At 44.1% G+C, this 27517-nt stretch overlaps 1 protein-coding gene across 1 annotated transcript; it reads right to left on the bottom strand.

Moving 5' to 3' along the window:
• Nucleotides 1-2253: 2253 nt before the first annotated feature.
• On the bottom strand, nucleotides 2254-27517 carry TCAF2 (TRPM8 channel associated factor 2). The gene is made up of 7 exons (XM_065883603.1): nucleotides 26895-27517; nucleotides 9088-10079; nucleotides 8714-8811; nucleotides 7591-7804; nucleotides 7012-7251; nucleotides 5166-5503; nucleotides 2254-2508 (listed from the first exon to the last, which is right to left on the bottom strand). The coding sequence occupies exons 1-7, from the start codon at nucleotides 27515-27517 to the stop codon at nucleotides 2254-2256; spliced, it is 2760 nt and encodes a 919-aa protein (XP_065739675.1).

Genomic DNA, 27517 nt, shown 5'->3' on the forward strand with positions numbered 1-27517 from the left:
AGGACTGTTGTGAGGATAAACAAATAAAAAGCACTTATAACAGTTCCCTGGCAAATGGCATTCACCGGACCTGCATAGACATCCTTCGGAGCAAGTTTGCTCTGGAATACAGAATACTCTGAGAGTGTCACAGGTACACGCAATTAATTCTGAACTTAGAAACAAGCGGCAGAGCCACAGTCTCTCTGTAAGAGGGAGAAGGGCTCCAACTTCCACTACAGAGAATGTGGGGAAAAGTCAGGTTTTGTCTTTGTCTCTTTGGCAACCTCTTAAACCCAGCATTATCCATTCATTTACTCATCCCTAGCATCACGGGTAAGAACACCAGTTCTGGAGTTGAGTTGCCTGGGCTCAAATCCTTTCTCTACCTATAGGGAAGCTAATCACATGCTGAGACAACCAGAAAATCAGGTACCAATATTTTCTTAGAGGTTACATTTTATATTTAATAAAAATTCAATAGTGAGCATGGCATAAGTCAGAACTTAGTTGAACTTCCATTTTCTTGGTGAATTTGTGTCTAAATTGAAAATCATTCTTGGAGACAAGCTCTACAGTTTTTTCATTGCTGTGGGCTTCGGTCAAGCCCCGACGCTTCCTCTTACTAGCTTTGTGACTTCAGAAGCTAGTTAATATCCTTAAGTGTTCATTTTCTCGTCTATGAAATGGGATAATAATATCCGTAAGATAACTCATAGGAAATACCTCACACAATGTCTGGGACATAAAGACTGTTCATTATGTGTTAGGTGTCTTTACTGTTCTTTCAGTTAACAAATATTTACTGAGTACTTTTCATGTGAAAAGCACCTGACGAAGGACACTAGTGAAATAGAAGGAAATTATCCTAGAATTGGGAGAAGGATGTGCTGATGGGATTCAGAAGAAGACATTCCCTAGGTTAGTTCTCCACCTGAGGAGTCTCTCTATTCTCAACAAAGCTAATGGAATGATATTGAAAACAACAAAAATATGGTTTAAAAGCGAGCTAGAGGAAAATGGGTAGATGTACACCCCATTAATCCTGAGGATGCATCTCTAATTGGAATGCCACCCAGCCAAAGAGCCATGAATATAATCTCAGAATGAGATTATGAGAAAGCTTGGGGATGCTGGTTTGTGGGGTAATAAGTGAGTGTGGGTTAATTCGGTCTGCTGTACTCAGGAATCCTGTTCCGTTGGAGCCTGTCCTGGCCATGGCCCTCTCAGCACAGTAGCTGTCGATAACTGACAGTGCCTTGATTCCAAGGTGACCAGAGGAGTCAGACACCTGTTTTGTGCTAAGAACCAATGGGCTTATGGAGTTGGTAGGGCTGCTGGAATGATTTTTTCCTTTGGTCGAAGCAAATGTACTCGAAGATGAAACTAACCAAGAAGACCAAACCCCAGTAGCTTTGTAACCTCCAGTTTGAGTTCATACCACATTCTTGGGGTTAGGTTATACCCAAGAATCTTTCCAGAGGCAGAAGAAAGGACACATAGGATGGGCTAGGATCTTGAGGACTATCATTGATACCATGTCTGGGAACAACACTGGTGTTCACTAAATACTCTCACACAAGGACTGAATGCTGACCTCAGGGAGGTTGACTCTGAAGGGAGATTCAGTGTTCAGGTTGTCCACACGAAAGTGGGCAGACAGGCTACTGTGGGGCCTGGTGAAAGCTGAAGAGCTCCCTTCTATGCGTCTGCAGGTTGTGTTCAAAGACGTTCACCATCATCAAACAATAGATTTTTATCCCATGTCATGGATAAGAATCCAAATGCAGACGGAGTTTAGTGATTTTCCATAGAACCGAAGCTGGTTCAGGGCTCTCTCCATTATACCAGCCTGTCTCGCTTGCTGTTAGAAAGCTTCTCAAAGCAGAAGTTAAGAGCTTTGTTCAGGGCTGGCTGGGGTGAGGGAGTGATATCAGATTATAATGGAATCCATGGTCTTTAGAGCTACCGGTCATAAATAGAAGCAAAGAGCCTGCAGAAACTCAAAATGCCAAGATGAAACATCCTCTTCTGGAGGATGAGGATGGTGAAGCAAGTCTCTTGATGAGAGCAAGAGTACCAGTAGAGAAACAATAAAAGCAGCACAGCAGCCTGAGAAAGTTGGTCCCGTTTTGTCTTAGGACCTTAAAGGCCTTCCTGAGGACAGGTAGGAAGTAGGATTCAGGCTCAAGGTACACTAGGCAAGAAAGAGGGTGGCAGAGTTGGTGAGTGATCACCCCCCGTCCTGCACACACACCCCTTTGTGCACATCTTTTAGCCCTCAGTCTGGATGTACGTCTGCATGGGGTTTTCCTGCCACTCAGGCAGACAGGCCAGGCTCGCAGCCACTTCCTTCTGGACAGGCCAGCCCCAGGCCTCGAAGAAAGGAGCCAGATTCTTCTGTACCCTTCCAGAGAACTTCTTCACCCACAGATTCATCTTGCCAGTGTTGTCTGTGGGGATGTCAGAGAGGGTCTGGTACTCAGCAAAGAGCTGGGTGAATGGCTCCCATCCAAAGGCCTCCTGGAGCTGGGAGAGAAGGGAGGGGCGGGATGAGGTACAAGTTTGTGAAAATACCTGCAACGTGCGTGTTCATGAGTGCATCTCATTTCTGGTGATTTCTTCCCCTTAATCATTCACCAGCTTCACTTCTTTGCTTGCCCTTATCTCCCCATCTCAACCCTGCACATAAACACAATCTTACTGGCTCATTCCACTCCTTGGCCACAAACTCTGTACTCCCTGAATGTAGTAGGGGACTACATGAAGACCCTAATGGCTGAAAAGAGGTAAATACTCAATAAATGACAGTTATCATTATATCCCTATTTAAAAAAATTATATCCCCAGTTCCTAAGTGTTTCCCGAGCATCAGACAGGTTTGAGCCTGACTGAGATGGGGATTTTGGGAGCCAAAATCTGGGAACTTCTGACACCTTCCAGACATAATAAAACCTTCCAGACAGAATAAAGCCCTTGTTTTTTTCTCTTTTTCAGCCGTCTCAGAGCTGTGACTATTTTCAAGGCTACTGTTTTTCTCTGTGGAACACTGCCTTTGGGACAAAACAAGGAAGAAGCAGGTATGTCACAAGGAGCTCAAAATGAGAGTGACTCATACTTTATAGGGAACAGCCCACCTGAAAGCCATGGGCAGGAGACTCTTGCCAAGATTATAGAGGTTTAAAAGTAGCAGGGATCTTGAGGTTTCCCAGACCACCCCCTTTTATGGAGGAGAATCCTCTGACTCTGAGGTGTAGAAGCCCGAGGACAGACGGCATTTTGATCAGCCTCCCTCTGACCTCACTGTTGTGCTCTCACTGCTTGGCCTTTGACAATCGTCCTGCTCGTCTCTCTTAATTAGTAATCCACAAATTAAACATTTATCACACATACAACATTAAAAAATATCTACAATGTGCCAGGTATTTCTAGGCAAAATGATTAAGGCTCTTGTTTATCTGGAGGTCACTGGTCAATGGGAGAGACAGACTTGTAAGTAAACAAATGACAAAAAAAGTTGGCTTGTCAAGGAGATGATGTCGGGAGAAGAGGACAAGAGAGCTGGATTTTGACAGGTGACTTGACAGGTAACAGACAAGGTGTTCAAGCACGTTGCAGCTGCAGGAAGGAAACGTGAGGAGGTATAGGAACAAAAACAGCAAGATGTGTTCATAGCGGGAAGCAGCTCGGTAAACTGCAGGATAATTATGGAGACAGGAAATTGGGAGATGGAGATGGAGGTGTTGGCCAAAGCCTGATGGTAAAGGGCCTTCTGCACCCAGCTAAGCAGCTTCCGTTTTATTCTGTGTGTGAAGGAGAACACTTGACGAGCTTAAACATGGAATATTCAGATTATTCTGGAAGCGGTGTGGAAGATGGATGATAGGTGGTTGAAGCGGGATGCTGGAAAAACTGAGGAGGCTTTTAAAACAGAAGAGGATCCTGAGGATCTACGCTAAGGCAACAGCAGGAGGAATGATGGCGAGCAGACCTCCCACAGGTGAAGAAAACAGAAGGTATCTCTCTGTCCTGGGACCAAGTCTCAGGCTCCAAGGTGAGGGGTCTCCCCAAAGCTTTTGCAAAATGATATTCATGGTGAGTGGGTCAGTAGGTAGGGTGGAATTAGAGCTTTGCCTTACACTTCAGTGGCAACTACCATGTAAGGTCTCTTTCCCTGTAGACCCTCAGACTGGCTCTAGAATCCTGGGCTGATGCTGCACAGTTATCTCATTGACTGGGGCTGTCTCACACTCACTCTTCAGAAAATGAGTGAAAAAAGAAAAAGAAATCAGAGGGAGGGTTCAGAAGTGCAAAAGCCTGGGCTTGTCATTAGCTCCTGATTTTAGGTTCTGGTTCCATCATTTAAATGTGTGACATTGGACAGGATGCTTAAACTCTCTAACTCAGTATGTGCCTGTAAAAAGTGGGCAATACCCACTATCTAAAGAGTCATGGTAGACAGTATAGGAGATCTGATAATGGGGAGTGGCTTTGACAACTTGAAAATATAAAAATTCAAAGCAGGATAGGGGAGGGGAAAGGGATTTATGCTTATTTCATAGGAAATCGACTCACTTTGGGACTTCGGTGTTCCTCTGTTGGGTTGGTTATTTACTTATTCATTCTAAAGACATTTTGGGATCAAATGGGTGATGGAAATTTGAGAATCATTGACAGATTTACCTCCTAAGAGGCCTTCTTGTAATGGAGTTGCCCCTAACACATCACTGTAATTATGAAGGGATGCAACACTCACTTGACGCATAAAACTAAGGTGAGGGAAAACAAAGCAAAGCAAAATGATCACAGCATTTCCAAGGCACCTACTTGGGGACAAAGGACGGACGAATGAGTGGGAGCGCTTTGACTCAGTCTCAGGAGTGTCTCACTCAGAGCTTCTGCTCTTGACCGATATACCCAGAGACTACATTCTCTACTTATTTTCTTTTCACAGTAGTTTTCATTTCCTCTTACATATCATCACAAAACCACAGTACGTGAGTGGGACAGGCATCATTATCTCCATCTTAGAGGTGTATGACCTGAGAAGCACCGCCATGCAGCCAGGGGAGGTGGTGGGCCCAGGCTGATAGGGGTGGTGAAGGAGTTGGAGAGCTCCTGGGGTCCAGGATGCTACATGACTGAGGGTCTAGTGGCCCCCATCTCCCTGAATTTCTGTTCAGTACCTTTAGATACGTTTCCAGAGCTGTCCACACATTCCAGTCGTTCAGGGGCGCTCCCTTTCCCAGGTGTGTTTTGATCCTTTTCTCTCGTTCTGGAGGGCTCAGAGCTGGGTGGGCCTGAGCCCTGGGGATGTGCAGGACCGTCTCGTGCACATAGACTGACCAGAGGTTACAGGTGGCCTCGGTGGTGTGTGGGGGGAACTCCCACCCGTGCCGCTGCTGGTTGTGGCCCAGCTCGTGGATGGCTCCCCACAGACCTCTGCTTCTCATGCCCATCTCACTGATGAGCTCCTGCACCGACTGCAGGTGGCACATGATAGGGTATCCTGAGTGCATCCAGCCTGGGAACGCAAAAGGAAGAGTGAGGCATGGTGGGCGTGGTCCACCCAAACCCATCTCACTTCATTCCTCTCCATGGTGTAACTTTTTCTCGCCATCCTGGCTGCTACCATAATTCCAGAATCTCCATGCTGATTGGAAAGCAGATGCTTTCTCTGACTTGGTCTGAAGAGTCCCGACCCTTCTTCCCGGCCTCCACACTGGAGTTATGCTTCGCCTTCTCTCTGGCCCCCCAAATGTTAACACTTTATATAGTCATTCTCACTATAATTCAGTGCTTCCTTTTGTGTGAGTTTTCTTTGCATGTGAGTCTACGACATTAGGTCCTGTGTCTGAATTTGAGATCCCTGAGGCTAGGGCAGTGCCGTTTCTTCTCCTGTGTACGCTACTGTTGGCCAGAGTTATACTTTTTAACAGTGAAAATCTTGTGGTTTTTTGAAGATTAGAAAACAGGTCCAGAGGAATTTTCCACATGTTGGAACCAGATATCCGTGTTTTTTTTTTTTTTTTTTTTTTTTAAGATGGCCTTCTTTCCTCTAAACCACTGAATACTTAACATAAACCTCTTTACTCTCTCTTTTCATTGCCAACACGTTTGAAGGAGATATTTCTGTTTTAAACTCTCCTTGAAACAACGCTCACTGCCATCTTGAACTCCTGGTACCAATTTTTCTGAGACTGTTCTCCCTCCTGTGAAATCTTACGCTTTAGATGAACATGATTTACCTTTTCACATGTAAACATCTTTTCATCTCCATCAAAGTCCATGTCTTGAACATCTTTTTTTCCCTTACTTTACTGGTAAAATTATGCCTTACGCATATTGGACGTTTAAAAAAGGCAAAATAGATGTCAGCAGAAGGAAGGAAATAAAGATCAGACAGGGAATAAATAGAGATTAAAAAAACAATAGAAAAGATCAGTAAAACCAACAGCCGGTTTTTTGAAAGGATAAACAAAATCAACAAACCCGGGCCAGGCTCACAAGAAGAAAAGAGAGGGGACTCCAATAAACAAAATAATAAATGAAAGAGGAGAAATAACAACTGATACCACAGAGATACAGAAAATCACAAGAGGATACTATGAACAGTTATATGCCAACAAATTGGACAACCTAGAAGAAATGGATGAGTTTCTAGAAACACACGGCCTGCCCAAATTGAGTCAAGAAAAAACAGATAATTTGAACAGACCAATTGCTAGAAGTGAAATAGAACCTGTAATTTAAAAAACTCCCTACAAACAAAAGTCCAGGACTGGACGGCTTCACAGGGAAATTCTACCAAACATACAAAGCAGAACTTATACCAATCCTTCTCAAACTCTTCCAAAAGATGGAAGAGGATAGAACACTCCCAAAGCCATTCTATGAAGCCGCCGTCACCCTGATACCAGAACCAGACAAAGACACTACAAAAAATAAAAATAAAAAACTACGGGCCAAAAAAAGGCAAAATAATAAATAAATGGTGTCCACAGACTAGGAGCATTCCTCTGGAGCACCCACCGGCTGAGATCTGCACATCAGCAACAATCCTCTCTGGACGGAGGAAAGGAAAGGGCTGGGCTGCCAGCCTGGCTATAGCCCGCATCATCTCATCCCAGAGGTGGAGTAAAGATTCGGGGTCCTCCAGGGCCTGGAGGTCTGCAGTTGGCACCGTCAAGATGATGTTGTCTGTTGCCAGCTCTCCCCAGGGAGCTGTGCTCTCCTGGATACGCCTCTTCCACTCCTCCAGGGATGTCTTACCTGGGAATAAAGGGCATGGAACCTGTCACCCACTTCCTCAACTTTCCTTGAGCTGAAAAACACAACTGGAACTCCAGGAGGAGGACAGTGAAATGATGAACTACTATCATGTGGGTCTATGTGCTGTGAAGTGAAGGACAGGCCCCCAGACCCTTCCCTCTGTTCTGCCCGGACGTCTCCATGGACACAGGGAGTCCCTCATCTCCTACCTCCACTGGCACCTCAGACAGTCCCTCCTCCTCTTGTCCACCAATCCTCTTCCCTCCCCTCCTTCAACAAGCCCATCAACACCACAGCACCCCCGGCTCTCCCACTCCCCTCCACGTTCAGTCCACTCACCCAGCCTGTAATATGGGGCAGGCACAGCCCTCTTGATGGTGACGGACACGGGGCCCAGTTTACTGCCCTTGGGCACGATGACATAGAGAAGGCCACCCCAGAGGCAGGAGACTGACAGTTTGGTCCTATCCATGCAGCACTGGTGAGTTACCACAGGGGCTCGAGACAGCTTGCTGGCACTCGTCAGGTCATCGGTGTGGCAGCCAATCTGTACCTGGAGAGGCGATTCCACCATGTGTGCTGTGGGTGTGTGGTACTGTGAGCTTTTAGCACTCCAAAAACCATATGGACTGAAAGGTACGCAGAATCATTTTTCTAGGGATTTAAGCAGCTCCACAATGGACCACGATCAGGCAGACCAGGCATAACCCCGAGGCTGATATTGACTAGGGTCCCGTGGTGCCTCTGTACCAGGCAGAACCTGGGCTCTCGCTCCAGGGTTCAAGCCCCTAAGGTGATTCCGATGCTGGGAATGAGGCAGAGGGAATCTTCATCTGCCCTTTGTGCACAGACTGGAGGCCTATCCAGAGGCAGTGGGATATGGGGTGACGGGGGAGAACTGGTTCTGTCTTCCCCCTTTGTCTCAGCCTCCCCTCCTGGTCAGGTAGATGGAGTGCATTTTGTCTGGAGTCCTGTGACTGCTTTTCTTAGGTTTAATGTAAGTGAGCTTGAGAAAGGAGACGAACCCAAAAGAGACCCTTACTATGGTAGGAAGTGACCCTCAAAATTGAGGCGGGAAGAATTTTACTTCTGCATGACGGCCTGTTTTTGTGAGTGACGGGGTTAAGTACACCCTTCAGCAGTCAGGGTGAAGAGGTAAAACCCAGAAAGGCCGCGTTGGAGAAATGAGTGAGGTTCCGAATACGTAACAGGCGCTCCTTCGCCTCACAGCCCTGTCGGGAGGTGGAAACCTGAGGGCTTGTGTTTGAGGACTGGATCTGATGTTAGGAGCTCTGGCATCTTCAGTCACTCCCTTAGGCTCCCTGAAACTTAGCTGTTTCATCTGTGAAATCTGTAACGTGGGCAGAACAATGCCTTCCTGCACTCCTGGAAGAAGTGTCGCGAGCTGGATGAGAATGAAGCCCTGTGGCTCTGAGATGTGGCAGTGGCGTTCTGGCCTTACCTTCAGGCCAGCAAAAACCGCAGCTTCAGACAAGGAGACTTCTGCATTTTGTCCATTTGGGAGGTAGAGCCCTGTACTCACCCAGGAATCACCGCTGCCTGACAAAAGCCATAGGAAGGGCTGAGTTATTCCCCCACCTGACTCCACCCCACCTGGAACCTCACAGCCCCTCCCAGAGGTGCAGCCCTGCCCTGCGCACCTCATCTCATCCATGCTTCTTGCATCCATCCCACCTAATCCCTGAGCAGAACCCCAACCCCCGTCTCCTGGGAAGTACCTGTTAGAGAATGGAGCTGGCCTACCTGAGCTTCAGCACCTGCAATGTCCTGCAAATCTCGCTAGCCCCACCTTCCCCCAGGTCCCTCATTCTGTACCTGGGTTGCTTCCATCGATCTCCACTGTGATGGCATGTTCTGAGGGGTACGAACTGGAGCTGCAAGACCAGGTTCCAAGCCCCTGTGCCAGCTGAGAGCAGTCTGTGCCGGAGCGTGCCAGCTCCGTGGCCAGGCAGAGCAGGGCAGCCTCATAGGAGTCACTGGCAACTGGCTTTTCCCTGCTCACAGCTGGGAGCCCCGACAGATGCAGCATCTTCCTCAGGAGCCGGTGCAAGGAAACATAAGCAGGGACCCCCTCTGCGGGGATCTGCAGGAAGCCTGCTGCATCTGCTCCCAGTTTGGCCAGCCAGCTCTTTTCCAGGTTCCCACCCCCGTGGTTCACGATAAGCTGGAATTCAGACAGTGCCTTGCGGAAGTGGTAGCTCTGCTTCTCAGGGGTAGGGACAGGGAAACAGCCTGGGTCCAGAGTCCGAGCTAGGATACTGAGGCCAAAGCAGTTGAGTATGACGTTACCAGGGAAACTAGCCAAAGTGGAGCGGCCGGGGTTCTGGGAGGCCCACCACCAGGCCTGGCCCCCGATCAGCAAGCCCCCACCCTCAGCCACAAACTCCTGCAGCTGCTTAGCCTCCTTGTCACTGTAAGCCGCACAGCAGTAGACGCTCAAGTCAGCAGTCAGGTGGGGCTCCAGACTGCATTCCAGGCCATGCTCTGACAGCAGGGCACACAGATTTTTTAGACACGTGTTCACCCCAACTTTGCTCGTCTGGCCTCTGGCCAGCCAGCGCACAGCATTGAGCAAAAAGGGCCCCATCTTGGGCGTACAGAGCATGCCCTCGTGGGCAGCCAGAACCACGCGGCCCCGGCCATAGCGGGCAGCTGCCAGGAAGCAGCCGAGAGAGGCATCTAAGCCCAGGGGGAAGGCCAGGGCCCCATGCACCAGCAGCTGCGAGGGGATTCCCCCTGTTTTGATGTCCAGCTCTGAGATCCCTTCCAGGAGCTCCTGCTGATCCTGCCCGAGATTCTCCCCAAACCTGGAAAAGAGACAAAGGAAAAGGAACAAAGGGGCTATAGTCAGTGAGTGAACCACTGAAATGAGCTCACTGAATAGAGCAATCTGTGTGGGTACAAAGATACACAGTTCATGCCAACCTTCTTATTCTCGCTAAGATTTGAGATTTGAAATCACTCGTGTGACTCGCTTTACTGCAGTGGTCTGGAACTGAACTCGCAGTATCTCCGAAGTCTGCCTGTTACTGAACGTATAAATGAATTGTTAGAAAAATGGATCTGTTATTCTTAGAGAAAGTAGTCCTACTTAGACATTTTTCAGAGTAACATTTCTGTAAAAGAAGGCAGTAAAAATCAAATCCCCCTCTCCACATGCTAGCACTGATCCAGGAACATGTTACAAGTAAACTATTTAATACTACACTTGAAGATTTATACAAACTCACTCCTTTTAAAAACTGTCACTTAGGTGATTCTAATGTGCAGTGCAGAAGGACAGCCACCGCAGGCCACCGCCTCCGACTCTGAAGGCACTCCCGCCGTGTGGCTGACAGGGTCTGGTGCTCCGGCCGGGTGTCAGGCCTGAGCCTCTGAGGTGGGAGAGCCGAATTCAGGACATTGGTCCACCAGAGACCTTCTGGCCCCACGTAATATCAATCAGTGAGAGCTGTTCCAGAGATCTCCGTCTCAGTGCTAAGACCCAGCTCCACTCAATGACCAGCAAGCTCCAGTGCTGGACACCCCATGCCAAACACCTAGCAAAAAGGAACACAACCCCACCCATTAGCAAAGAGGCTGCCTAAAATCATACTAAGTTCACAGACACCCAAGACACACCACCGGATGCGGTTCAGCCCACCAGAAAGTCAGGATCCAGCTGCATGCACCAGAAGACAGGCACCAGTTCCCACCACCAGGAAGCCTACACAAGCCACTAAACCAACCTTACCCACAGGGGGCAGACACCAAAAAAAAATGGGAATTACGAACATGCAGCCTGCGAAAAGGAGACCCCAAACACAGTAAGTTAAGCAAAATGAGAAGACAGAGACATACGCAGCACATGAAGGAGCAAGGTAAAAACCCACCCGACCAAACAAATGAAGAGGAAATAGGCAGCCTACTTGAAAATGAATTCAGACTAATGATAGTAAAGATGATCCAAAATCTTGGTAATAGAATGGAGATAATACAAGAAATATTTAATAAGGACCTAGAAGAACTAAAGAGCAAACAAACAATGATGAACAACACAATAAATGAAATTTAAAATTCTCTAGAAGGAATCAATAGCAGAATAACTGAGGCAGAAGAACGGATAAGTGACCTGGAAGATAAAAGAGTGGAAATAACTACAGCGGAGCAGAATAAAGAAAAAAGAATGAAAAGAATTGAGGATTGTCTCAGAGACCTCGGGGACAACATTAAATGTACCAACATTCGAATTACAGGGGTCCCAGAAAAGAAGACAGAAAGGGACTGAGAAAATATTTGAAAAGATTATAGTTGAAAACTTCTCAAACATGGGAAAGGAAATAGTCAAGTCCAGGAAACACAGAGAGTCCCATACAGGATAAATCCAAGGAGAAACATGCCAAGACACACATTAATCAAACTATCAAAAATTAAATACAAAGAACAAATATTAAAAGCAGCAAGGGAAAAGCAACAAATAACATACAAATGAATCTCCATAAGGTTAACAGCTGATCTTTCAGCAGAAATCTGCAAGCCAGGACGGAGTGGTAGGACATACTTAAAGTGATGAAGGAAAAAAACCTACAACCAAGATTACTCTACCCAGCAAGGATCTCACTCAGATTTGACGGAGAAATTAAAACCTTTACAGACAAGCAAAAGCTAGGAGAATTCTGCACCAACAAACCAGTTTTACAATAAATGCTAAAGGAACTTCTCTAGGCAGGAAACACAAGACAAGGAAAAGACCTACAATAACAAACCCAAAACAATTAAGAAAATGGTAGTAGGAACATACATATCGATAATTACCTTAAATGTAAATGGACTAAATGCTCAAACCAAAAGACCTAGACTGGCTGAATGGATACAAAACAAGACCCATATATATGTTGTCTACAAGAGACCCACTTCAGAACTAGGGACACATACAGACTGAAACTGAGGGGATGTAAAAAGATATTCCATGCAAATGGAAATCAAAAGAAAACTGGAGTAGCAATTCTCATATCAGACAAAACAGACTTTAAAATAAAGACTATTACAAGAGACAAAGGAGGACACTACATAATGATCAAGGGCTCGATCCAAGAAGAAGATATAACAATTGTAAATATTTATGCACCCAACATAGGAGCATCTTAATACATAAGGCAAATGCTGACAGCCATAAAAGGGAAAATCGACAGTAACACAATCATAGTAGGGACTTCAACACCCCACTTTCACCAATGGACAGATCAACCAAAATGAAAATAAATAAGGAAACACAAGGTTTAAATGGTACATTAAACAGGATGGAATTAATTGATATTTGTAGGACATTCCATCCAAAAACAACAGAATACACATTTTTCTCAAGTGCTCATGGAACATTCCCCAGGAGAGATCATATTTTGGGTCACAAATCAAGCCTTGGTAAATTTAAGAAAATTGTAATTGTATCAGATACCTTTTCTGACCACAACGCTATGAGACTGGATATCAGTTACAGGAAAAAAACTGTTAAAAATACAAACACATGGAGGCTAAACAATACGCTACTAAATAACCAAGAGATCACTGAAGAAATCAAAGAGGAAATCAAAAAAATACCTAGAAACAAATGACAATGAAAACATGACGACCCAAAACCTATGGGATGCAACAAAAACAGTTCTAAGAGGGAAGTTTATAGCAATACAATCCTACCTCTAGAAACAAGAAACATCTCGAATAAACAACCTAACCTTACACCTAAAGCAATTAGAGAAAGAAGAACAAAACAACCTCAAAGTTAGCAGAAGGAAAGAAATCATAAAGATCAGATTAGAAATAAAAAGAAATGAAGGAAACAATAGCAAAGATCAATAAAACTAAAAGCTGGTTCTTTGAGAAGATAAGCAAAATTGATGAACGATTAGCCAGACTTATCAGGAAAAAAAGGGAGAAGACCCTAATCAATAGAATTAGAAATGAAAAAGGAGAAGTAACAACTGACACTGCAGAAATACAAAGGATCATGAGAGATTACTACAAGCAACTATATGCCAATAAAATGGACAACCTGGAAGAAATGGACAATTTCTTAGAAAAGCACAACCTTCCGAGACTGAACCAGGAAGAAATAGAAAATATGAACAGACCAATCACAAGCACTGAAATTGAAACTGGGATTAAAAACCTTCCAACGAACAAAAGCCCAGGACCAGATGTCTTCACAGGCGAATTCTATCAAACATTTAGAGAAGAGCTAACACCGATCCTTCTCAAACTCTTCCAAAATACAGCAGAGGGAGGAACACTCCCAAACTCATTCTACGAGACCACCATCACCCTAATACCAAAACCAGACAAAGATGTTACCAAAAAAAGAAAACTACAGGCCAATATCACTGATGAACATAGATGCAAAAATCCTCAACAAAATACTAGCAAACAGAACCTAGCAGCACATTAAAAGGATCATACACCACGATCAAGTGGGGTTTATCCCAGGAATACAAGGATTCTTCAATATATGCAAATCAATCAATGTGATACACCATATTAACAAATTGCAGGATAAAAACCATATGATCATCTCAATAGATGCAGAAAAAGCTTTTGACAAAATTAAACACCCATTTATGATAAAAACCCTCCAGAAAGTAGGCACAGAGGGAACTTACCTCAACATAATAAAGGCCATATATGACAAACCCACAGCCAACATCGTCCTCAATGGTGAAAAACTGAAACCATTTCCACTAAGATCAGGAACAAGACAAGGGTGCCCACTCTTACCACTATTATTCAGCATAGTTTTGGAAGTTTTATCCACAGTAATCAGAGTGGAAAAAGAAATAAAAGGAATCCAAATCAGAAAAGAAGAAGTAAAACTGTCACTGTTTGCAGATGACATGATACTGTACATAAGAATCCTAAAGATGCTACCAGAAAACTACTAGAACTAATCAATGACTTTGGTAAAGTAGCAGGATACAAAGGTAATGCACAGAAATCTCTTGCATTCCTATACACTAATGATGAAAAATCTGAAAGAGAAATTAAGGAAGCACCCCCATTTATCATTGCAACAAAAAGAAAAAAATATCTAGCAATAAACCTACCTAAGGAGGCAGAAAACTATAAGACACTGATGAAAGAAATTAAAGATGATACAAATAGATGGAGAGATATACCATGTTCTTGGATTGGTAGAATCAACAGTGTGAAAATGACTCTACTTCCCAAAGCAATCTACAGATTCAGTGCAATCCCTATCAAACTACAGACTGGCATTTTTCACAGAACTAGAACAAACAATTGCACAGTTTGTATGGAAACACAAACGACCCCGGGTAGCCAAAGCAATCTTGAGAAAGAAAAACAGAGCTGAGGGAATCAGGCTCCCTGACTTCAGACTATACTACAAAGCTACAGTAATCAAGACAGTATGGTACTGGCACAAAAACAGAAAAATAGATCAATGGAATAGGATAGAAAGCCCAGAGGTAAACCCACGCACATTTGATCACCTTATCTTTGATAAAGGAGGTAAGGATATACAATTGAGAAAAGACAGCCTCTTCAATAAGTGGTGCTGGGAAAACTGGACAGCTACATGTAAAAGAATGAAATTAGAACACTTCCTAACACCATACACAAAAATATACTCAGAATGGATTAAAGACTTAAATATAAGGCCATACACTATAAAACTCTTAGAGGAAAACATAGGCAGACACTCTATGACATAAATCACAGCAAGATCCTTTTTGACCCGCGTCCTAGAGAAATGGAAATAAAAACAAAAACAGATGGGACCTAATGAAACTTAAAAGCTTTTGCACAGCAAAGGAAACTATAAGCAAGATGAAAAGACAACCCTCAGAATGGGAGAAAATATTTGCAAATGAAGCAACTGACAAAGGATTTATCTCCAAAATATACAAGCAGCTCATGTAGCTCAGTATCAAAAAAAACAAACAACCCAACCCCAAAATGGGCAGACGACATAAACAGATATTTCTTCAAAGAAGATACACAGATTGCCAACAAACACATGAAAGGATGCTCAACATCACTAATCATGAGAGAAATGCAAATCAAAACTACAATGAGGTATCACCTCACACCAGTCAGAATGGCCATCATCAAAAAATCTACAAACAATAAATGCTGAAGAGGGTGTGGAGAAAAGGGAACCCTCTTGCACTGTTGGTGGGAATGTAAATTGATATAGCCACTATGGAGAACAGTACGGAGGTTCCTTAAAAAACTATAAATAGAACTACCATATGACCCAGCAGTCCCACTACTGGGCATATACCCTGAGAAAAGCATAATTCAAAAAGAGTCATGTACCACAGTGTTCATTGTAGCTCTATTTACAATAGCCAGGACATGGGAGCAACCTAAGTGTCCATCGACAAATGAATGGATAAAGAAGATGTGGCATGTATATACAATGGAATATTACTCAACCATAAAAAGTAACGAAATTGAGTTATTTGTAGTCAGGCGGACGGACCTAGAGTCTGTTACACAGAGTGAAGTAATTCAGAAAAAGAAAAACAAATACCATATGCTAACACATATATATGGAATCTTAAAAAAAAAAAGTGGTTCTGAAGAACCTAGGGGTAGGACAGGAATAAAGTCGCAGATGTAGAGAATGCACTTGAGGACATGGGGAGTGGGAAGGGAAAGCTGAAACGAAGTGAGAGAGTGGCAATGACATACATACACTACCAAATGTAAAATAGCTAGCTAGTGGGAAGCAGCTGCATTTCATGGGAGATCAGCTCGATGTTTTGTGACCACCTAGAGGGGTGGGATAGGGAGGGTGGGAGGGAGATGCAAGAGGGAGGGGATATGGGGACATATGTATACGTATAGCTGATTCACTTTGTTATATAGCAGCAACTAACACAACAATGTAAAGCAATTATACTCCAATAAAGATGTTAAAATATTGTCACTTAAATCTGATGAGCATATTTACTACTTCTTATTGAGAAATGGTCAAAATGTAATGAATTGAGGAAAGATTTTGTATTTCAAGAATTTTTAAAACCCATTTGTAGATACTTTGTCAAGCGACAGGAGATTGGTTAAATAAGTTATGGTTAACTGTAGATAGCATATCATATGGCAATTAAAATAATTACTGGAAAATGCTTCATAGAAAAAATTTTAAGTCAGATTCTAATATACTATGCTCTAAATAAGCCACATTTTGCACAACAAACTGCCAAGAACAAACAAACAAACAAAAAACAAAATCCACAAGACCAGACAGAGAAACATTATCCAAAGTATGTTTATCAAAATGTCCTCAGTGATCGTCTTGGCTAGTGGGATTTAGATGATTTTAATTACCTTTATAAAACTTTGTCTTATAATAAAAATCAAATGTTAATAAAAAGGTTTAGTCACTCAAGTAGCAGAACATTACTGAAGAAAATTCCTCCTGTACAGTTTCTCCTAATTTCTCTTTAGCATGAAAATGGAGACACACGTTTTAATTTTGTCATTCCGTTTTCAACTAACATGGCCAAATGTCAAAAGGTTTCTGGCATCAGTTTAGCTTGTACCTTTTTTCCACCTGTAGAGGCTTAAAGACTTACTTTGTGGGGCAATGACGTTGAGCCACAACACTTAGTTTATAGGCTTAGCTTCCACACTAAGTGTTCTGCCAGAATCTTCTGACGGGCACTTTGTGAAGTCCAGCTACTGATAAAACACCTTCACTATGGAGAGGTGTGATAATGAGACCGGGAACCTGAAGGTTTACACTCATGTGCTTATGAAAATGTGTAACTGCCGCTGTCCAGCTGAGCAGGTCATTGGTGGACTCTGGCTCTGATTGGTCAGGATGATCCTGCCTCCTCCCTTGGCAGAGTAGCTGGAAGAGCCTGTGAAATCTACATCCCCTCTCCAAGCCACCACTTGCTTACCACCACTTGTGTCTGGGAGTATTCAATAAAGACGACGTCCCTAAGTTGGCTAACATAGTACCTGATATATAGTAAGTCTTCAACACGTGTTAGTGGGTATATAAAACACACAAATACACACAGAATATTTATCTGATAATGAAAGACTTCATATCTGATAGACAGGGACCTTACTACCTAAAAGTATTAAGGGTATACAGGGTTATGGGTTGAGTTGTGTCTCCTCCAAATTCATTTGTTGAAGTCCTAACCCCCAGGACCTCAGAATGTGACCTTATTTGGAAATAGGATCATTGCAGATATAATTAGCTAAGTTAGGATACGGTGGGCCTAATCCACCATGACTGGTGTCCTTATAACAAGAGGAAATTTGGACACAGACACACACACACATAGGGAGAACTCCATGTAAAAATGAAGGCAGAGATCTGGGTGATGCTTCTACAAGCCAAGGAAGGCTAAAGGTTGCCAGGAAACCACCAGAAGCAGGAGAGTGGCCTGGAGCTTATTCTCCCCACAACCTCAGAAGGAACCAACCCTGCCAACCCCTTGATCCCAGATTTTTAGCCTTCAGTGGTGTGATGACAAAATTCTGCTGTTTAAGCCAGCCAATCTGTGGTACTTGGTTATGGCAGCCCTAGGACGTTAACACAATCACAATTCTGAAAACTGATCCACACAGGACACTCTGGGGGTAGGTGATCTGTAAAATTGGTCTGGATGTATCCTAACATTCTTGGACTTATTTTTTTGTTTTTAATTAATTAATTTTTGGCTGCATTGGGTCTTGGTTGCTGCGTGCGGGCTTTTCTCTAGTTGCAGCGAGTGGGGGCTACTCTTTGTTGTGGTGCGTGGGCTTCTCATTGCAGTGGCTTCTCTTGTTGCGGAGCATGGGCTCCAGGCACGCGGACTTCAGTAATTGTGGCTCGCGGGCTCTAGAGCGCAGGCTCAGTAGTTGTGGTGCACGGCTTAGTTGTTCCGTGGCATGTGGGATCTTCCCGGACCAGGGCTTGAACCTGTGTCCCCTGCATTGGCGGGTGGATTCTCAACTACTGCACCACCAGGGAAGCCCCTTGGGCTTACTTTAAAAACACTGATAACTGAATCAGAAAGTTACCCAGGGGTAGGACCATATCTTGTGTGTCTCTAGTTCCAACAGCACCTAGTGTGGTGTCCGGTGGGAAGCACTACCTAGCGGTAGTAAGACATGCCACAGAAGTGAGGGGGCAATCATGTAAAATTAACATGCAATGGGCTGAGAGCAGCCCTCTGAACTGCAATGCCTCTCACCTTTCTTCTGAAAAAGGACTCACCCTCTCACTTATACAGGAGTACATATGTGTATATGTATTTATATGTGTTTATATATACACATAGGCATGCATATGTACACAGAGACATGTGTGCACACCCATATATGTATACATATACTATATATGAAATGATTATATGGGCCTGAGGAAAACTATGGAAGATGACATCCTGGGTTGTCAACATGGTTCCTGGGGAAGGGGTGGGAAGATGGTGTGCACAGTACCATGAAGGAGGAGCAAATAAAAGCCTGGCATTTAATCATACTACAGCTTACTATTTATCAGTTACAAACAACAGGGCGACCTCTGAGAACTAACGTGGTCAGATGTTCCAAAACATTTTTTTGAGTAAAAATTTTAAAAATAAAAGCTAACAATTTGGTGATACAATTTATATAAGACAAAAATAAAACAAAATAAATATATGTCAATATATATGTCAAAAAAGTCAGGACAAAAATCACAAGAGTGTAAGAAGTATTCTGAATTGTGTGATGGAGACAAGGGGTTGGTATTGAAAGAGCTGCTCAAAGGGGACTTGTCTCATCAGTATTTTTTTTTCAAATACGGAGAATGTATGAATATATTTCTCAGGTAATTAAGAATTAAATTTTAAATGTTAAGGTAACTGATGGAAAAATAGAACTGAGAAGCATAATCTACAAACATGCTGGGAGAATTTAAGGAGTAGAGAAAACTAGGTCAAATACTGTAACGAAGAAAAAATGTAAAAAGAAAGTATAAAAACAGAACCGGGAAACAACAAGGCAAGAGTAAGAAATACACTTGAATTATCACTACCTAGAACTGGATTACATTTGTATACAAAGAGACAGATGCTCTCAGACTGGGCTAAAAACATCTAGGTATAAGTTGCTTACAAAAGACACAATTGAAACTATCAATAAATGGTACACAAAGATTGAAATGAGGAAATCAACAAAGGTATATCTGGAAGATACAACAAAAAGAAAGCAGAAGTGCCGGTATTAATATGAGATGCAGTTGATTTCAAAGAGGAAAGAATTAAACAAAAGATGAATATTTTCTATGAATAGAAGTTAAGCCTTCCAAAGATATAATTTTCATTAATTTTTATGGGCCTAAAAACAAAGTGCTGAAAGCAAAAACTGCTACAAAGAAAATTAAAATTTGATGAATTCATAATCACATTTGAAAATAGTAACAGATCTCTCAGCATCCAATGGATCAATTAAAAGAAAAAAAGGATAGAGATGATTTGAGCAGAATGACTGACAAACTTGATTAGAACCAGAACACAATGGTGCAATATCGCCTGGAATCTGAGGGTGAGAAAGTGAGAGCCTAGAATGCTGTGCTCTGTCAGTTTGTTGTGTAAATATAACAAAAATGAAGACAAACGTGATACATTAAAAATATAATTTTTTAGAACACACACACAGGCATAGACAAGCAATTGAGAGGCTCCATATCAAACTTCTAAGAGCGGCTACCTTAGTCCAGAGGCATGAGACTGGGAACGGTGGTGTGGGATGAAAGACAATTTGCCACTCTCCTCTATACATTTTTTAATTGGAGTATAATCGCTTTACAATGTTGTGTTAGTTTCTGCTGTACAATGAGGTGAATCAGCTCTATGTATACCTATATCCCCTCCCGCTTGGACCTCCCTCACCCCCCACCATCCCACTCATCTAGGTCATCACAGAGCACCGAACTGAGCTCCCTGTGCTGTACAGCAGGTTCCCACTAGCTATCTATTTTACACATGGTATCTATGTATCTTATTTATTTCAAACCTAAGCTCCCAATTCATCCCACCCGTCCCCTCCCGCCCCCCGACCCGTGTCCACACATCCATTCTCTACATTGCGTCTGTATTCCTGCCCTTGTATTTTTCATTATAAGCTTGAATTCATTTTGAAATATTTTTTGTAAAACGGTGAAATGTTTCAGGACTTCCCTGGCGTTCCAGTGGTTAAGACTTTGCCTTCCAGCGCAGGGGTTACGGGTTCAATCCCTGGTCAGCGAGCTAAGACCCCGCGTGCCTCGCGGCCAAAAAACCAAAACGGAAAACAGAAGCAATATTGTAACGAATTCAATAAAGACTTAAAAATTGGTCTAAATCAAAAAAAAATCTTTAAAAAAATTTTTTAAAAAGGTGAAATGTTTCTCAAAAGAAAGGAGCGAGAGAGGGAGGGAGGAAGGGAGGAGAGAAGGAAGAAGGGAAGGGAGGAAGGCTGGACAAGCAAGCATAGAAGATGGGATGTCAAGGAATTCTCAACAGATGTTTCTGTTTACCAATATTTGAGTCTTGTATACTATCTATTTACAGTATTTAAGTTTGTATAATAACATAATGAAAGTAGCTATTATTTAACGAGGTTTAATATATTCTAGGCATTTGCACATACAGATCATCTCGTTTAATCATTATAATAAACCTGAAAGTTATTATTCTCGCTTTATAGATAAGACAGAAAAGTTAGGCTATTTGCCCTATGTTTCTTAGCTAGTAACTGGAAAGGACAGGAAACAAATCCAGGGTGGTTTGTCTCTAAAGCCAATGATGTTGTCCACACACCAGTAATCTCTCAACTACTGAGTTTTGAATGAAGACCACAGTTGGGTATGTGGCAATCAACAGGTATATTTTGTGCAAAAGAGGCTTTAAGTAGACACGAAAGTGTGAATATACTGCATTTATGGAAAAGGAAAAGCATGTGCTCCTTCAGAGCTGGAAGTGCAAGAGAGGGCACTGAGGAAAGGAAGGGAGAGGTGGCAGTGCTCAGGTACAAAATCACACCTGAGCAAACAGGTGATACAGGAGATGGCTTTCTCATGGAGATTTAAAACCTGTCATAGTAACGACAGCAATGATCAGAGAGTTCAGTGTGAGGCGAGCTGCTGTCATTGTCACCATGCATTGGCCTTGTCTCTTCTCTCCCATGTGCTGGCTACTAGACCTATTTCACGTGGGGTGTTTGCTTCTTAATTTGTTTTCTTCACTCTGAAATTCCCCCTTTTCATCTCATTCTGTCTCTTGTTTTATATAACGTACATTTTTAGAAAGTTCTGTTAGAGCGTGAAGCATTCTCAAGGAGCGAATGTGTCCTCATTCATGTATTTATTCACTAATTATATAGTCTGCAAATATTCTGTTCTGTTCATTGGGTCATATTTTTCTTCCAGCCATGATTGATTCTGTTGTCTTTCCACACCAAATTTCTGTCGAATATTTCCCTTTTAAGTTTAATGTAGCCTTTTTATATAGTTATTACATAGTTTTTTTCACCATGGGAGTGAGGAGACCTTTTGCATGTTCTGATACCGTGTGGGTGAGGTCCTCTTGATATTCTTTCTGAGTTACCCCAGGCCAGTTTGTTTGTAGCCACGTACCACATCCACCACCTTCTCAAGTCATATTGGGGTCTGTATAATGCTTCCTTCCACTTTCTTATTGCTTACCGTCTGTATCTCTAACTGAAGGGCAAAGATCAGCTGGGGCCTGTTGCTGTCCTTACTGGGGGCGTGTCCCTCCCCTCTTTAGGGACCTAAAGCAAGGTCTGCTCCACCCAGCCAGGCATGGAATGCACTGGAGGTGTTCAGCCCACCATTGTCTTTGGAAGATGGCAAACTCCAGCATCCCTTTCTGCCTCCACCAAATTCTGAAGGAGCTTTGCTGCTTTTACATTTGAGGGTTTTTTCCCTTAAGTGTCCACTCACCCAATTTGTTCATTCTTCTACAACATGAGAAGGCATCAGTGATAATTCTTGGATTTGTTTCAACTTTTTCCTGTGGTTGTGCATCGTGGGTAGGTACAGTCTCAGGAGATGCTGCACACCCGGCCACACATCAGTCACCTGGCACTCCCACCGACTGTGCTTTAGCAGTACGTGGGATCAGCATCAGAAGCCCCACGTTTAGTTGTTTGCTTACTATTTTTCATTCACTTGGTCAGATTTGGTGGAGAGGGCAATTCTGGGATCTAGGCTCATTTCACACTACCTTTACCTGGAAACTCTCTACATTTATGGATCTTGAAGGTGAAAACAGAGCAGTGCTGCTTACAAGCTGAGAGTCCTCAGACGAAGACCTTTGCACTCTATGGGAATGTGGTGATGATCAAGAGAGAGAACACGTAATCTTTAAGAGAGGCATACACCTAAGCTACTAGTTTGTATTTACTTTTATATGAGCAGCTCCTAATACACTCTAGACCTTGTAGGTTATGCCATGTGTAAGAGTAATGAGCTGCTGATCTGAGATTAATTTTTCCCCAGACTCTCCCGTGTCTTGGTATAAAAGCAGCAAATGCCTTTGGGTCTGGCTTTGCACGTTAAAGTACAGGCAGGACCTCCTCAGGTGTGTAAAACTAGGTGTGCAGGCAGCTTTTGCCCTTGGGGATAGGACCCTTGAGAGGATCTTTTGTTGGTTTTATGAGACTGCTCCTCCCCTGGGCAGACAGGGCAGTTCCCTTAAGGAGCTCCAGAGCCTCCTGCAGCAATTTAAAGTCAGCAAACCTGTTCGGTCAGCCCAGGAGCCATTGACCAAGATTTGTTGGCAGGAAAGTTCACTGAAAACCTCAAAGGAGACATGCGTGAAGGCGGCAGGAATCTGAGCTGAGGGCCTGGGCACCATACAGGCCTTTTAAGACTTTAGAGTTGATGGGGTCAGTCAACTCCAGCTCGGTTTTGGGCTGAGGCTGGAAGCCTGAGTCACAGCACATTCTATAACATGAAGCTGTCTGTAGGCTCAACCCTGGTACCCAGGCCACCCTTTCCTTTCTCGTGGTTTAGGATGTATATTCGTTCATATATTTATTCATTACTTTACACAGTCTACAAATACCTGTTTCTCTCTACCATGTTTCACACATCAGGCACTGAGAATAACGCAGCACATGTGACAGGCAAGATCAGTGCATCCGTGGAACTTTAGTCTTTGGTTGGCTAGACAGGTACCAGCAAGCACACATGGCGGGTATTTACAGATTGTGATCACTGATGTTCAGGCAAGAGATGGAGAAAAGTGAAACTGGAAGTTTAGTCTTAGTTTCAAGAGAGTCATTGAGGAAGACTCCCCTGAGGGGAGGGTGTTTGAGCTGAAACTGAATAAGGAAAATAAATTGGCTTTTCAGGAGCTGAAGGAAGATCCAGAATAGGAAGAGAAATTTGAAAACCAAGTCTTACATTCAGCTTTGCCAGAGCTACCAGTGTAATTTTTTCGATTAACTGAATTTCCAAATATCTGATATTTTGTAAGACAAACTGTAAGGAAAAAATGTTGCCTGCCATCCCAGTTCTACAAGGATCAAGCCATTGGCCAGTGCGGTCACGCACTGACTTATATAAAATTCGAACATGAATCTGATCAAGCCTCTCAACCAGGAGGTGGGAAACTTTTTCTTAGCAGCCCAATAATAAATATTTTAGGCTTGTGGGCCACATGTTTTCCACTGACACAACTCAACTCTGCCACTGTAACTCAAAAACAACCACAGGGCTTCCCTGGTGGCGCAGTGGTTGGGAGTCCGCCTGCCGATGCAGGGGACACGGGTTTGTGCCCTGGTCCGGGAGGATCCCACATGCCGCGGAGCGGCTGGGCCCGTGAGCCATGGCCGCTGAACCTGCACATCCGGAGCCTGTGCAAACAACCACAGACAATATGGACACAAATGGACACCGCTGTGTTCCAATAAAACTTTATTTATGTAGTAAACAGGGGGCTGGCCCACAGGCCATAGTTTGCCAATCCCTGCTGTAGAATCCAGATCTAGCTAACAATTTACAAGAAATATAGAGAACAGAGGAATACATTTAATGCCACCACAGGGATTCAATCAGCAAAACTCAGATTGTTTTGAAGGAAACACATTCTGTACTGTGGGGAAACTTCATGACAAAGTACCTAGTTTCTTCAACAAAACAGCAAGAGATAAAAAGAATTGGAAAAGAAACAACATTATATGAGACATAAAATTCATATCAAGCAATCAAAATATTTGGGTTTTAATAAAAGACCAATTCCAACAAACTGAAAAAATAAGACAGTTATGGAAACGAATAATGACATTAAGAGTATTACTTCTTTTGGGTATGATAATGGTGCCTTGTGGTTATGTTTTCAAAACGATTTACATCGTTAGGGATACATATTAAAAAACAGATGGAATGATATGATGTCTGTGATTTGCTTCAAAATAATCTGGGGTGAAGCGGGGGTGTGGCTATAGATAAAATTAGATTGACTGAGTTGGCTGTTACTGAGCTTGGGTAATGGCTGCATGGGGGCTCTTTGTACTGTTCTCTCTACTTTTGCATATCTCTGAACTTTTCCATAATTAAAAGTTAAAACAAACATAAAACATACTTCAGATTCAGTGGCAGAGATGAAAAATGTAGGCGTGGATGAAGAAAAACAGGTTTAGTTTGATGGACAGGAGTCCTTTGGAACAATTAAGAGCAGTTAGGTTGATGGGATTTAACCTTGTTTGTCCCTTCGAATTAAAGAGAAGTTGGAGTGAATCAGATCCACCCTGCCTCTCTGAGTAACTCATCACCTCCCAACCCTCTCAGAGGGAAGGAAGACCAAGGGAGCCAGGACTTGGGGCTGAGGCCACTGCTAAATGCATACTAAATATGTGTACACCCTTCCTTGTAGCAGAGTCTTGATTTCTTCAGAGATGCCAGGGCGCATTTAAAAATATTTGGCCCTTCAGACCCTCTGGCAGCTAGAGTTGGCCAGGTGAGCTAATTTTGGCCACTGAAATATAATAGAAGCCTAATGGTCAGGGCTCCCAGAAAATATATTCTTTTCTGCATTAGAAGGGACATATTCAGGTGTATTCATTCTAGCTTATTCTTGCGGAGGTGTAATTATAGTGCCTGAAGCAGTAGTACCAATCTTGTAACCATAAAGATAAAAGTGAAACATTGTGATGGGAGGGGTGGGGGCCATGGGGGTGGGGAGAGAGCAAGAGAGAGATGGAGGGCGAGGGACGAAGGGAGCGAGAGAGGGAGAGAATGGATTTGCATGAACGAACTTGGTCATCATGAAGCAGGGACTCAGTGCCCCAGGCCTGATTATCTTGCCTGCACTTCGTTACATGAGAAAAATAAACTCCTGCGTGGTCAATCCGCTACCATAAGGCTTCTGTTACATGTGGCCAAGCACAGTGAGTCACTGACAACAAGTTACCTAGAACCCCAGATATCCAAAACTAAACTTCAGACCTCCTCTAATCTGTCTTCTCATAGACTTTCACAGCTCCTTACGTGGCAACACACTCACCTTTTTTTTTGCGATAAGTGGGCCTCTCACTGCTGTGGCCTCTCCCGCTGCGGAGCACAGGCTCCGGACGCGCAGGCTCAGCGGCCATGGCTCACGGGCCCAGCCGCTCCGCGGCATGTGGGATCTTCCCGGACCGGGGCACGAACCCGCGTCCCCTGCATCGGCAGGCGGACTCTCAAACACTGCGCCACCAGGGAAGCCCCAACACTCACCTTTAAGTCATTCGACCACCAAAATGCTTGACTTCTCTTTTCCCCCCCTCACTCCACATTCAGTCCATCAGCCAAGCCCGAAGGCAGGAAGGAGGAAGGAGCGGAGGTATGTGTCTCTCTCAGGCTGTGTCTCTGGCCATCACTGTGTCTTCTCTTAGGCTCCAGGTCCCATCAGACAGCCCCCGCATCTGGGGTCCCGGCTGCTGCTGGACAGGCCTCCACCAGGTGGCTGCAGCCCCTGGGCTGCTGGACCGCCACTGCCTCTGCCAGTCCTCTGCTGCTCATCTCCTGGCTACCTCGCTGCCTCCTGTGCAGCTTTCGGCTATGTCGCCTGCTTAGTCAGCTACCCATGTTAAATCCCTTCTGTTTGAAACACCAGTTAATGCTGACCAGGCCTGATTGATAAGCCTTCCCTGATGACCCTAACTAAAACATTCTCCACTCCCCTCGCGGTCACTTGATCACTTATCCTGCTTTACTTTCCTTGTAGCTCTTATCAATACCTGCTAGAGTATGTATCTGTTTGTTTCCTTAGTTGCCTAATTTTCCACTGGATTGTAAGTGTCAAGACAGCAAGGGTCTTCTGCATGGGGCCTGGCACATGGTATGTGCCTCACACAAAGAAACAAATGCTTTTCCATTCCTTTAAGAGATACTGACACACACTCTCCAAGTCTCAGGCGCTAGACAGATTGATGAATAAGACAAGTTTTAGACTGTCGCTTTGGCCACAGGTGGGAGTGGCAGTGAGAACCCAGCCGCTCTTGGGCTTCAGTGCATTTTAATTGTCCTATTTTCTATTTGTAGTGGTTCTGAAAAGCAGTGGAAAATCATGTGTATTTGGAAGCTCACCGAAGAGGGGGATCAAATCTATTGTGAACATACATCAGACTCCCCATAGGGAAACACCACTCACCTGACCTGGAGAGGGATCTTGGGCACCTTTTTAGAGACCTTGAACCGGCTTCTGTCCCCACAGGTATCAGTGAAGTACACACCAGCCACACTGGTCACCTGGTTCCCTGGGAACTTGGACAGCACCTTGTCATGACCATGCTGACTGGCCCAATACCAGGCTTGGCCCCCCATGAGCAGGCCCCCTCCACGTTTCACAAACTGGATCAGCTCTGCAGTCATGGTGTCATTGTAGGCATTGATGCAATAAACCCCCAGGGGTTCTCTCGGTTCTGGCTGAATCTGTGCCTCAACCCCAGAGCCCTGCAGGATGTTCGCTAGTAATGCCAGGGATGGGTGCACTCCAACGGGAGCCCCAGGAGAGGGACAGAGCCAGCCCACTGCATTGAGAAGAAATGGGGCCAAGCCGGCGTCCAGCAGGTAGCCCTCATGGGACACAACCACAAGGCGGCCTCGGCCATAGGAGGACGCAGCAATGAGGACCTGGCCCTGATCATTCACCATCACCGGGAAGGCAGCCTCTCCAGTTAGAAGGAGTTCACTGGGGATGGGGCCTTTAGGGACATCCCAGCTTGTCACTCCATTCATGAGGGCCTCAAAGGCAGCAGCAGGAGTTGTCGCCAT

Source organism: Phocoena phocoena, chromosome 9 (assembly GCF_963924675.1).
Source record: "Phocoena phocoena chromosome 9, mPhoPho1.1, whole genome shotgun sequence".
NCBI classification, from domain to species: domain Eukaryota; kingdom Metazoa; phylum Chordata; class Mammalia; order Artiodactyla; family Phocoenidae; genus Phocoena; species Phocoena phocoena.

Excerpts from the sequence above, each read along its gene's own strand:
- TCAF2 (XM_065883603.1), bottom strand. The coding sequence starts at position 27,517 with ATGGCGACAACTCCTGCTGCTGCCTTTGAGGCCCTCATGAATGGAGTG. Across the intron at positions 8,812-9,087 it reads GATCGATGGAAGCAACCCAG|GCAGCGGTGATTCCTGGGTG; the intron begins GTACAGAATGAG and ends GGCTTTTGTCAG. Across the intron at positions 5,504-7,011 it reads TGATGTGCAGATCTCAGCCG|GCTGGATGCACTCAGGATAC; the intron begins GTGGGTGCTCCA and ends TTGCGTTCCCAG.